This window comes from Cottoperca gobio, chromosome 11 (genome assembly GCF_900634415.1).
Source record: "Cottoperca gobio chromosome 11, fCotGob3.1, whole genome shotgun sequence".
NCBI lineage: Eukaryota > Metazoa > Chordata > Actinopteri > Perciformes > Bovichtidae > Cottoperca > Cottoperca gobio.
Genome location: NC_041365.1, coordinates 6,427,626 through 6,440,385, shown reverse-complemented (window position 1 = coordinate 6,440,385; position 12,760 = coordinate 6,427,626). Strand labels below are relative to the sequence as shown.

At 39.6% G+C, this 12,760-nt stretch overlaps 2 protein-coding genes across 3 annotated transcripts in view; one reads left to right on the top strand and one right to left on the bottom strand.

The window, feature by feature from the left end:
* The first annotated feature begins 6,370 nt into the window (after positions 1–6,370).
* On the top strand, positions 6,371–8,691 carry cfap300 (cilia and flagella associated protein 300). Its single transcript, XM_029443419.1, has 7 exons — positions 6,371–6,497; positions 6,600–6,681; positions 7,236–7,305; positions 7,451–7,608; positions 7,701–7,873; positions 7,990–8,056; positions 8,385–8,691. Exons 1-7 carry the CDS (start codon positions 6,388–6,390, stop codon positions 8,514–8,516), a joined length of 792 nt encoding a protein of 263 aa, XP_029299279.1. The 5' UTR covers positions 6,371–6,387; the 3' UTR covers positions 8,517–8,691.
* A 294-nt stretch (positions 8,692–8,985) lies between these two features.
* Positions 8,986–12,760, bottom strand: part of kcnq4 (potassium voltage-gated channel subfamily Q member 4) — a 45,159-nt gene continuing 41,384 nt past the window's right edge. The window contains exons 14-15 of one of the 2 annotated variants that reach the window (XM_029443417.1): positions 12,237–12,479; positions 8,986–12,084 (exon numbers count right to left, since the gene is read on the bottom strand). In XM_029443417.1, coding sequence (XP_029299277.1) covers positions 12,282–12,479 — 198 coding nt within the window. In that variant the 3' untranslated portion in view covers positions 8,986–12,084; positions 12,237–12,281. Of the gene's footprint in view, positions 12,480–12,760 lie in introns of both variants that reach the window. The other variant, XM_029443416.1, reaches the window with a different exon arrangement.

The following is a 12,760-nucleotide window of genomic DNA, read 5'->3' as shown; positions in this document are numbered from 1 at the left end:
TTGATTTATTACTTCAGTAAACGATAAAGCAGCATATGATTTGGGGCGTGGCTACCTCATCATTGACCGGGTCGGGTGTTGTCGTTGTTTTCCCCTACAACTTTAACTCTTTCACGGTTAAAGTGAAACAGTTAAAGGCAACAATCTGTTGTTCACCGTTCGGTTGTGCTTTGCTTCATCCTCTCGTGTCACTTCTGGTTACAAAGAAACAAGATGGCGACGGCCAAAACGTCAAACTCGCCAAAGTCACAGTGACTACGTCCACTTCTAATATACAGTCTATAGTGTGCATGTGCAGGCCCCTTGTTGTTTACCAGTCAGTGTCACTGGAGCAAGATTGTCTCCCTCAGAGGCGACAACAGCCTGGCAAAGACTTGAGATGACATTCCTGGACGCCTGCGGAAAATCCAGCATCATTTTCCATATCAGGCAGCCGTACACTGACCGTTACCACGGAGATCAGGGCAGAAATGGGCTGAACAGAAGATTCGAGAAGTGGGACGAGGAGAGTGTTTGGGTTGTCTCACAAATGTCAAGAGGGTGAGAGAGTCATCGACTGGGAGATCAAGTGGAAAGTGTTGTTAATATGAAACGCACTTAATGTAAAATGGAGTTGCGTCACAAGTTTTTAAATGGAAACGATTAACAGTCTCATGTTAACAAAGACTTTATCATCTATTCCTGCTTCTCTCTTCATCACGGCAGAGTCATATCAATTCACATTTTCCAAAATTAATTAAATATTTGACTGTATACGTCCCCTCATTGGCCGCCAAACACAACAACTTCACTTTCCTCATGTGCAGTGGGTGTCTTTTTCAAGACAATAGTTAAAACGTAGTGCTAAATAAAACATAGCAGTCCCCTCAGTAATTTGGTATTTCAGTTTTTTTTATATGAAATAATATATAGCAAAAGGTACATAAAGACCAATAAAAAGCATTTTAATATTTGAGTGCAATCTAGTATATGTAAATAAAGGTAAGTCCCATTTAAAATAATTTTCTTACCAACTGTATCCATAGTTTAGGAGATTTACAGATGTTTTCATGTATACTGCTTTCTTTACAGACAGCTACTCACTATCATCCACACATATTTTTATATCGGGTTTTTTTTTACTGAAGAACAACCCTCAATTGTAAATCTCACAAGAGCCGAAGCCATGGTGCTCATGAACACAAAATGTAAACTTTTGTAAGCCTGATATGAGTAACACAGCAAAATAAATTCTATCATAAAGAGAAGCTGTCGTTGTTGAATGTGATTGTTGGGCCTCTAAACAAAACAAAAACCGAATGGTGTTCATCTATGTGATATTGAGGGCACAGCATTTATACTGTTCCAAAGATAGCACTGGTGAGAGAAAACTATATATTTTCTCTTTGTGTGTATTTGTGGGAGGAACAGGCCCTTTAGAGAACCATGTATAAGACAGTCAAACAGCTATTAGTCCAAACCCGTGCATCAGTCACTACACGTAAAAGGTCCTGACCTCTGACCCTTGTAGAGCTGAAACCTCTTTGTCTGTAAAACCACAACACTAATCCTGTAACACCATCAACACTGATCCCCTGAGACCATCACTCTCGACGACAGCACCTGTTATCCATCAATACATTTTACGTTAAGTTGCTGGCAGCATTAGGTTAAGGAGACACTGTTTGGCGAGGAGACGCTGAGCAGACAGTCTCACAGATATTATCAAACACAGACACATCAGTGAGGGTCTTATCTTTATTTTTCTACCTGTGGCCCCTTCCTTCATATTCCTCCTCCTCGGCGTGTCCCTGCACGACTCCTCTAGGATTCCCACAATAACTTGGACACATTATCACAATGCAAAAAAGATTTAAATTTAAAAAAAGAGTGCGCTCGGAGGAAGACATAACAAGGTAGCTCTGATTTCTGATGTTCCCATCACTTGTGTTCTGCTTCCTGTAGACATGCACACACTATAGTGGTGGTTTAGAACTATCCACGAGGTCCTAACATGAATCTGATTACAGGGTTAAGACAGAAAAAATAAACCTCTGTCACACAAAATTCAGTTTATTTCTTCATTGAAATCATAAATAATACATCCCACGAAATATCATTAAAATTAAACAATGTGAGAAGGGGAAAGAAAATCACTTTTCTTTAACTGTGATGAGACATGGACATTGCTATATTTTAAAGGGTCACAAGCCAACGGAGGTCGTGAACAGCCATTCTCAATAAAGGTTATTCAATTATTACTAATACCTAAATAATAATAATAACTTTATTATATAGAACTTTTCTTAAGAGTAACAAAGTGCTTAAGCACATCCACCTGCGCATCACTGGCAACCTATATGTGCTGCAATATATACGTATTGCACACATTGTCCCCACTAAAATCAACAATAAAGATAAAAACAATTGTAAAACATAGATTGCAAACAAAATATGCTGTAAACATCAGCGCCAAATAAAACAGTAAAAACAATGAAGGACGTACAAAAAAAGGTTAGAAACATTGTTTAAAAAGGTTTCCCATATATTTAGATTGTAAGGATTGTCATCACTGAACCACAAATACAAATACACCTGCCTGTTGAATGAACAGAGATTAACCAGAAGTTAAATGTGGCTGGGTTTGGTCACTGTGTTTAATTTTGACATTATCAACTCTAAAGCATCACAATATGCCATACAAACACAAGGGCAGAGTGCAGAGTGACGGAGAATGACAGAATAACCAAGCTGCCTTTGGGACTCCCAGCACGAACTGCCTGACCCTGGACACAATAAAAAGAGCTCCGAGCAAAGTTCACTCTCACCATGACTTCATTAGGAAAAGTTTCAGATACTGATTCATTATCAAAATACTCCAGCAGGATTTTCCATTGTTCTACGAGTCTGAGCACAACACTTTCCCTTGGTTCATCTCTCATTAAGAGCGGCATATCGTATGTGTGTACAGTCTACTTTCAGGCAGAGGTGGAAAGAGTACTGGAATAATGCAGCCCACTCGAGTAAAAGTACTGTTACTTTAAATACATTTTACTTATAAAAAGTACAAAATATACTGAGAAAAAAGTTAAAAGTAGGTCAGTTAAAAAGTATTCTAAATAAACACTATTTAGTTAAAAGGTAAGAGCACCTTTAGCCTACAGAATAAATTGCACTAAATGTCAACGTATATGTCTAGTGGAACAACAACATGAACCATAATGTCAAAACCAACAATAAATCAGCACTTTGCAGCCTGCGCATAAATCTGATTGCTAAATATCAAATACAACTGACTTCCCTGTATAGCCCTAGTAGAATTGACCAGAAACGAGAACAAACCTCAGATAATTTAACAAACACGACTATATGAAATAAATGAAGTAAAATGTCGGAAGCACCGACACAGTCCAGGTCAGATAATGTCATTGGGCCTGGAGACGCTATCAATTCAGCAGCACTTACCAACCGCACCTCAGCGCTGAGAGCGAGTGCTCTGCGGCCACAGGCCTTCACAACCTGAGAGTTTTACCTAAATATTGTTATCAGAGCACCTGGCCTTTAATATGTCTTTTTCCAATATCTCAGTGTTAATACAAACCTCACAACACGTTCATCCTGTAGACTCTACAGTGTGGAGGCTTTAGTATATTGACATCTGTGGCCATAATCTCTTGTGTGGGTCTGGGTGGAGCGATGCAGAGATAGGAGAAGAGGTTTCAGTCACTTACGTGAGCGATTTTGCTGACGATAACAACTCTTGGAAAGGAATTTGGAGTGAGCCTTTAACAGTGTCAGCAGCTTTGCTCAAGTGTTAATGTCCTTTATCTTTCTGCATGTTTCTTACTTTATTATTCACTCCATGTGTGAAACAATTGCCCAGTTTTTTGTTATATCTTTATTAGCCTATATTATGACCAGACAGTTTTATTACGCGAACAGGAGCTTGGCAATTGTGAGTTTTAATGACAATTAATTGCAAATAAAACATTTAATTCAAGGTGTAATTTGTTTTGAACGAGGTATACAATTTTGGTGCGTACATATATGTAGCATTTGGAGAAAGAAATCATAATCAATGTCATATACTGTATGTCATGGAAACATATGATCACAGACAGCAAACATTCCTCAGCTGTTACATCTTCTCACCTGCCTCGCCTTCCTGCATGCCACGTTTTGATCTAATGAGCATGAATCAAATGTAATTACCACATAGTAATCAGCAGACAATAAAGAATAACACTTTTGCTTTAATGACTGGACTCAATTATGTCAGGTTATATAGCCTGGCTTGAACGGTATCAAAACATCAATTTGGCACAATTTTCTCTCTCCTTCAATCCTACTGCTGGATTTGGCCCCCATCTTTGGTCCATCATACATTCTCTGCATTAGGCTTGTCACAGTCTAGACACACACAATTATCCCAGGCTGTCTGTTTTCTTTATGAAAATATAAAAACAGTTCAGTGTTTTACTCCAATCATCATCAGTATCATCGGTCTGATAATAAATGGCTGATGGGTTTACACAATGGTTATTAGTCTTACATCATAATACATTTCATACAGTCCACTCAGGCAGAAGATGGACATTTAAACACCTGCAACAATATAAATCACAAGAATTAAAGAGACAGCACAACATTACATTATCACGACTTCAGAGTGACCGCGCAGGACATATTTGGCTCTCCTCAAGGGGAATTTCAGGGTCTGGGCGTCCCATACAGGAATGTGGATCAAAAGGATCCCACATCCGCCACCAACCAGGAATGTTGGGAATGAAATGAGTATTTGCGCTGGGACCTGGAGGGACTTACAAGGACTAGTTGGTAAGGGAGGGAATTCCTATGTAGGAAGACGAGAGTAAACACATGTACAAGCACCAAAACATTTTGCAGCCTATCATCCGGTGAAAAGCTGCAGAGAACGCAGTGCCCTTTTGATGTCATGTAAAAAAGCAAAAAGCAATAAAATAACATATCTATAAAAGTAAGATTGGTGGTTTAAGAGACCTTGCCCTTTTTGTTCCTGAAGCTCAGGTGTTTCTGCCAGAACAATATTACAAGAGAACATTTGGTGATCAGAGGCAAATGTAGAGCAGGGTGTTGGTCAAAACAAGTGGAGAGACATCTGTGCTTCACTTCAGGGCGCCTAGTTAAGAGGTTTACAGTAATGTGAACATTTTTAATGTAAGGAGTCTACAAAATGAGGTGATGTTGTAAGAAAAGAAAAAGACGGATGTGAGAAGGCAATGCTGACACAGTGGATAAAGACAAAAGCTTAATAATAAGAGGAATTACCACATTAATAAATAAGCATTTAAAGCCTAGACATTGTCTTTTGACAAAAATAATCTCAGCACATCTACAGTCGGATTTCTCACCAATGTTGGTGCTTTTGATTGTGTCACATGGTCTTTATCATCCAGAACAAGGCTGTATGTTGACCTTGAGTTGAGATTATTTTGTCAACAGCTGTTTCCAGTGTCAAGAATGAAATGTCTTTGAAAATGTGATGGCAGAGCAGCTTTTTTTTGTCCTCATAAACAACTTGACAGGATTATTACCCGAGGTCACTCACATCATGACACAAATCCTGCTGTGTGAAGAAGAAGAAGAAGAAGAAGAAGAAGAAGAAGAAGAAGAAGAAGAAGAAGAAGAAGGAGAAGAAGAAGAAGAAGGAGAAGGAGAAGAAGGAGAAGGAGAAGAAGAAGAAGAAGAAGAAGAAGAAGAAGGAGAAGGAGAAGCAGACTAGAAGAAGAAGAAGAAGAAGAAGAAGAAGCAGAAGAAGAAGCTAAGAAGAAGAAGAAGGAAGAAGAAGCATAAGAAGAAGAAGAATAAGAAGAAGAAGAGAGAGAGAAAATAGAAATGAGACATACAACAGTGCCTCTAGCCAAAGCAGTGTGTTTCTAAAGCAGGACAAGGATGCTCTCTGGTGGCTGTAAGGACATGTCGTCTGTCCCCCTGCATGTATACATTTATTCACCTGGTAAATGGAGATAAATCCATACATTTCTTGATAGTGAGTTTAAAAAAAACGTATGAGGACAAAAAAAAGACGACACTAACTAAGCAAAATTAAAATGGCAGTCAAATCAAACGACGATGTTAACGCTACCTTAGCTTTTGGGAAAAGAACGTCACGAGCGTTCGGTCTCTAGGCAACAAGTACACGAATCTTCTGAGATGGGGTTAAAAAGCTCGACGAACCACTCCGTTATGATTCCGCACAACCGCCAACAACCTTCCATACTAGGCGCTGATTGGTTGTTAGTGAGCACTCCTGCTGCTGATTGGTCTGTAAACGCCTACAAGTCTGCCACTTGTTTGTGAACAAGCGAGTGAGTCTTCACTATTTCTTTGTAAGTTCAGCTAACAACAACAACTAAAGAAAGTAAAAACATGGCAGGAGATAAATGCGACTTTGAGCAAACTTTTTATTTTAGTCCACTTCCCTCCATTAAGCTCTCCTTCCTACAGGACCGATATACTTTACAATTGTTGATGAAATGGTGAAATATGACATTTTGCTAGCCTGAAAGCTTTACAGGTGTTCTCTGTCCTCTGTCAGTTCAGTTTGCTGGTCTTCTAATGGATGTGTGTGGTGGTTTCAGGTCCATGCTGGGAAGGATTTCAGCTCAGTCTTACAGCTTTGACCAGAGCTTTCACCCTTACAACAGTGAGAAGTTTGCACAGGTAAGAGCCACCATGATAAGTTAGGTTACTACTCTGAAATAAGGCAACAGTAACCTGACCAGTGGTGGAAGAAGTAGGCTTCTCATACCTTTTATATGTAAAAGTCCTGCAGTCAAAATGTTCCTTAAGTGAACTAGCATCAAAATATATTAAATTAAAGTACAAAAAGTATTAATGAGGCATTAATATATATTGTTTTAATGTTACATCCATAATTTATGTGTTGATTATAGTTTGTATTAATAATCAGAATCTGCAAAGTAACTACATTTATCAAGTAACTAGTGGAGTAATAAGTACCACATATACAGTATATCTGAATTGTAGAAGTAGGCTTAAAAGTGTACTTAAGTACAGTGAGTATGCTCAGTTGCTTTCCATCACTGCCACTGATTTACATGGAAAACTGAAAGTGATGCTTAATCGTTCTCAATCAAAGTGTTATTGATGTGTTTAACCTTGTGTTTTACAATCACTGGTTGTCTGTTCTGATAAAGTGTCTTCATATGTTTAATCACATCTGATTGCTCTTGATGTCACTCTGTATTATGCAGAGTTTCTTCAGAGATCCCCATGTGGTATCCAGTCTGAGAAAGATGGAGGCCGGAGCCTGGTTGCATCTTGGTATGTCATGTCCCCCAGAAAGAAAGCCTTTCATCGCTGACAATAGGAAACTGATACCATCTGCTGCTGGACAATAATTTGCAGTCAAATCCTGGTGGAATGTTTTTTTTTTACTTCTGTGTGTTTTTGTGTGTGTTTGTTGTAGACAAGCCAGTGGTGTCTGTTGATGTGGAGCCAGTGCCGTGCACTAAGGTCTCCATGGAGCTGTTTGATCCAATCTACTCTTGTGGGATCCTGAGGCCCTCTGGACATGTAGTTAAATGCCTTCATGATGTCTACCCCGACTATGATGAACTCAGACAGGTTGCTCTCTTTTCTCATCATCCTGGCTGTCTGTCTCTATATCTATCTATCTTTCGTTGGCATGGAGTCCAATTCTTCCTCTGTTCCTCTAGATGTTGCAGGAGGAGGACTCCGAGCACTACTGTGTGTTTGGGAGAGAGGAGCGAGGAGAGCTTCTGTTTCGCCTCTTCAAGCACCTTTGTGTCGGAGGAGAGCTCTGTCAGTACGAAGAAACCATCGATCCTTACATCAGCACCACGAAGCAACTCTACAAAGACCTGGTCAGGTGGGCAGGATCTGAACATCTTTTGCTTGAATCCATACAGTCATCAACAATATAAACACTTATTAGATACGTCCTGATCTAATAATAACATTGTAATTATATCCTTATCTATGTAGTGTTCAGAAGGATCCAGAGACTAAGAAGATCAGTGTTGTCTCCACAGTCCTTAAAGTCTGCGCCTATGTAAGTGACTGGCTTGCATGAATACTAGTGCAAAAATATCATTTGATTAAATTGGACTTCTAATTGGCTGATGATTCAAAGCCATTGTAAGATACCATGTAGTAGCCGATTACTTTATTTAACACTTTTCAGCATGTTTTTAATAGTATGGCACCACCAAATCATCATGACTGCAACCATTACACTTTACAAAATGACATTATTAAGAGGGCACGGTTGCAGTTCTTACTCAAACTGCACATCACATCTGTCCTTCACATATACGAGAGGCTTACTTGAATTGTCCTCATTATTTACACACGACTTTTGTATTATTATTCCTCTGCAGGATGAGTCTGGGCGATGTTACCCCGGAAGAGGAGAGGAGGAGCAGACGTTTGCCTATTTGATCGTCGACCCCTTCAAACGACACGTGACTTTGTTCTACCACAGCTACGGTGTAGGAACCTTCACATTGTGACAGCGAAGAACTTGAAGATGTCCCGTAGAGCTTTACAGACTCCTGTTGGACGTGTGTATGTAGAAACATGTGAGCTCAGACTGGGAGCCGTACCCAGAAATCAGTTGTACACAATGCATTCCCAGTTTGAGTTACAAAGGAGAAGGATTCATTATTCTGTTCTATTAAAGTTTGTAAATAAAATGTTTTCTGTCTTTTGTTGGTTCTCCCTTTGTGTTCTCATAATAATAATAATAATAATAATAATAATAATAATAATAATAATGACTAAGAGTTTTTAATTCTACTACATTATTCTTTTGCATATTAACATTTTATAACATTGTTTTACGTACATTAATTTCTTCTCTACATCCAAATATTTCAAATGTTGCTACTAGATTTGAACAATATTCACTCCGTAAATATCAAACATTACACAGTATTGACTAATTGCAATAGTTTGGGCAAAAAAACACAACAGCCAACATACAGTCGAAAGAGCTTTATTGAAACAAATAAATTAATAAGTTAGTCAAGTGACCAAATCTTTGCCTCAGTAGATAAACATTGTTGTATCTCTATTAAAAGATCAAATAGAGGTGTGCACTAGATTAGAGAATAAGAAAAGCGCCATATTTCATCAACCAGTAGCGACATCAATTGGAATTAGAAGACTTTGTTGGCTTTAGCATTTTGCTTATTGCTTTGATCAGTTTAGTTTGAACAACAGTTCCAACACCTAAGAGAGCAGTTAAAGGGCAGCGAGCTGGAATGTCAAATGGCAGCAAGTCAGTGAATGATGGATGGTCGGGCGTCATGAAGAAGAGAACGTGCAGATTAAGTCATGCATAGCATTCAGTCAGTTAGACATCAGTTACTGTTTCCCGTACTTGGTTTCCTAGACTAGCGCCCCCTAGTGGCCTCAGAGGTAGTTGTGTGGAAGCCATACTTCTCTATGTGACATGCTTTTGAAAGGACGCATGTCTGCAGAGTTTCCTGTGACGATAAGAATGTCCATGCCTCCAGATCTGACTGGTGTTAAAATAGTGTAAGGGTGTCGATGCGAGGAGGTCCTGCTGGAGTTACGATTGATATGCTAAACGTACAGTAATATTATCTAGAAAATATCAAAGGTTGCAGCAGTCATAAAAGACTAATACCCTAAAAAGTACATATTCAGAACAATTTTGATGGTGTTTCTTTAAATAGGTCAAGGTTTTGCAAAAAAAGAACATGGCTATCCTCGTGGGAAACACTTCAATGCAGCATTAATATCTAAGTTTGATCATATCAGTTACAGAACGAGGACATAGAAGGCACAGGTCATTTCCTTGTATGTCTTAACTCAAGACTTTACAGGAGACATCCTTATTAAGTTTTTTTTTCTAATATTGGGTCCACTACGAACAACAACATGCAATACAGTGATCTCACAATTTTCATAAAGCTTAAAATTCCAGGTGACAATGAAGTAACAGCGCTTTCAATGCCTCTAATAAGTCTTTGCTATAGTTTAGGCCAAAGAATAAAGCGACATGGTATTTCTCTATGAAAGCAATGCAAAAATTGTATTATGTCAAAGTGCCATTTTATTCCTCATGGCATCAGATTATAAACACACCGAGCAACGAAGAACAGGCCTGGCTTGAAAGGAAAAGTGGAGCACCTGAGTCAACTGGTTTGTCTGGAACAAATAAAAGGAGGGACAGAAGAACTGTGTCCACTGGCCAAATACAGTCTGGTGAATGTTTTCTTAGTTGAAGCTGGCAGCAATTATCTGATGACGTTTAAAAATATATACATTATGAGCTCTGCGATTGGTGAGCGTGAACCTGATCAGCTGTGTATAGCTACAGTTGTGTCATCCATGATTCAACTTGACAAACAAAATTTATTTAAAGATCATATCTAACTGAATTAAATATATTAACTTAAATCCTACATTCACTTTAACAACCAACATTTCTTTTTCTTTTTTTTACTTAAAATTCTGCCATTATGGGTTGCACAAAATCAAGTTCATGAACATAATTACAGTCGAGAAATCAAAACACAAAGATAAAAAGACAAAAAGGTGTTATATTTATCAAGTGCCAAAGTATTTAAGTAAAGGAATTGCTTTCATTGTATGTGTGTGTTTGCGTGTGTGTGTGTGTGTGTGTGTGTGTGTGTGTGTGTGTGTTTGTATGTGTGTGCATTTGTGCACTCTCCAGTTTTGTCCACAAGCACAGAGCGTTAACTGTGCATCAAACATCTCCAAGAAAGAACCAGAAAAGACAGAAGAGTAAAGTGGACAGGCAGCGACAGTCAGTGACACCTATTGGTGCCAAAGCTGCTCCCTGTCTGTTTGAAGTGATGCTGTAAGGCTGGAACCATTTCCTAAGACACGTGCATTCATGAGGATAATGGCCTGGAATTCATGCGTTAGACCCGGACGCCTTAGAGGGTTTGAAAAACTGGCCGAAAAAGTATCATCTCCGCAGCTGCTGACTGCAAAGACCACATGCCATCTGATGACTGATTGAGAATCGTCCCCCTGTAATAAAGGTGGATCAGTTGAAATGGTAAACCTGACCTGAGGCTAGATGTGAGTGATGAGGAGCAGTGCAGAAAAATGTGACATAAATGTCTAAATTCTGACTGAGGGTCAGTGACGGTTTTATCTACAGTAACATGCAGGTGAGGGGGGGGGGGGGGCTGCAAGACAGAGACGTTTAAAGGGAACGTTAAAAACACAAAGTTAGGTTACTGAAATACTTAACTAGGTACAGTCCCCTTTGAAACATTACAGAGGGGATATTAGACCTGTAAAAGGACATTTTGGCTCTATTAAATCCTAAATTACTAGAGACATTCCTCACTTGAAAGGAAGCCAAACGGAGAATAATGACTTGTTCTTTTTTGTTTTTTTGCAAGTGGGCTCGTTGGGGACATAACGTCCGAGAGAGGGAATGGAGATGAAAACAATGTTCAATGTACAATACACATCAGTCGCTCCAACGCATTCTTCCAGCTCTGTTTCCACGTGAAACGTTTGGAACATGTACCGCGGAGGGTTTGGTGCTTTGGCGAGGTGGCCGTCAGCCCGTTCAGGTCCAAAGGAGTAGATCATTTTTGTTTTCGACGGCTTCTTCAGTGCTTAATCGTTTGCCTGGTGAAATGTGTAGACGCGACCCATTACATTCATCACAGCCCTCCTTTTATGGTACTGAACACATGACTGGCATGGCACTTGCAGCACTGTTTGTGTCAACTGAGTCAGCAAACTCTCAGTCAGTTAATTCAAGCAGCCAAGAAAAAAAGAAATGATGATGAGGAGGGGGAAGGAAAGACAATATTTCTCCAAAGATTTACAAAAGATTCAAAGTCTGATTATCTACAGTTAAAAGCTTTAAAGGAGGCATTGATATATAGTATGAGGTGAGAGGGTGAAAGTGGTTCAGTATTCAAGTCATAGTTGTTCATGTGCTTTCTCTTCATCTCCATCCTCATCTAGTGGGTGCGGTGAGCAGCTTTGGCTGAGGCTCCTTGTCAGGTGGAGCCACCTGGTGGCCTCCGTGTGTATACCGCTCTGGAAACACATTCACTTCAGGAAAAAGAGGAGAGGGCGCAGATTTGAGATGGAAGGTAAAAAAAATAAGAAGAAAATAAATAAAAACATCCTGGACATGTATGAAATGATTGATGACATTAAGGTCGGCCTGCTCGAAGTGAGGACTCAGCCGCAGGAAGACGTACTGTAAAGGGTTTCGTGTCATGTGGTGGAACTTGCTCAGCTCACTGTCATTCCAAGTTGCCGCTCTCAGAGATGTTGAGCGTGTTAGCGGAGGGGAAGAGGTCTCTTTGGTCCGTGGGGCTGTGGTAGTCAGATGTCAGGTCGGGATCCAGGAGGGAGGACAGGGTGAAGTGAGAAGAGCCTTTCTTTAGGCGCTGGGTGTAGAAGTTGAGCAGGAGGTCCAGCTTGTTCTCTATAGACTGTACCTGAACAAACACACACATACATGTGTCAAGCTTCTGCTTTCTAATGACATGAAACATTTATCTGGAGTTTTCTGTCTATCTCCATAAAATTCCTCAGGGGCTACTGTTTCTACGGTTGTTTATTACACTTCATATTTATTTACACTACCTGTATTTACATTAACACCTTGAGTCGTAAAACCTCAGAAGCAGATATTAACGTGTTGTTTAAACGCTCCGAGCAATAAAACACACAACACATCTTATGTGTAGCGTCTATTGGAGCAGCACGTCATTTGTGA

Coding starts and splice junctions, on each gene's coding strand:
- cfap300 (XM_029443419.1), top strand. CDS start 6,388: ATGGCAGGAGATAAATGCGACTTTGAGCAAACTTTTTATTTTAGTCCA. Junction 7,609..7,700: donor ACTATGATGAACTCAGACAG/GTTGCTCTCTTT, acceptor CTGTTCCTCTAG/ATGTTGCAGGAGGAGGACTC. Junction 7,874..7,989: donor CTCTACAAAGACCTGGTCAG/GTGGGCAGGATC, acceptor TTATCTATGTAG/TGTTCAGAAGGATCCAGAGA.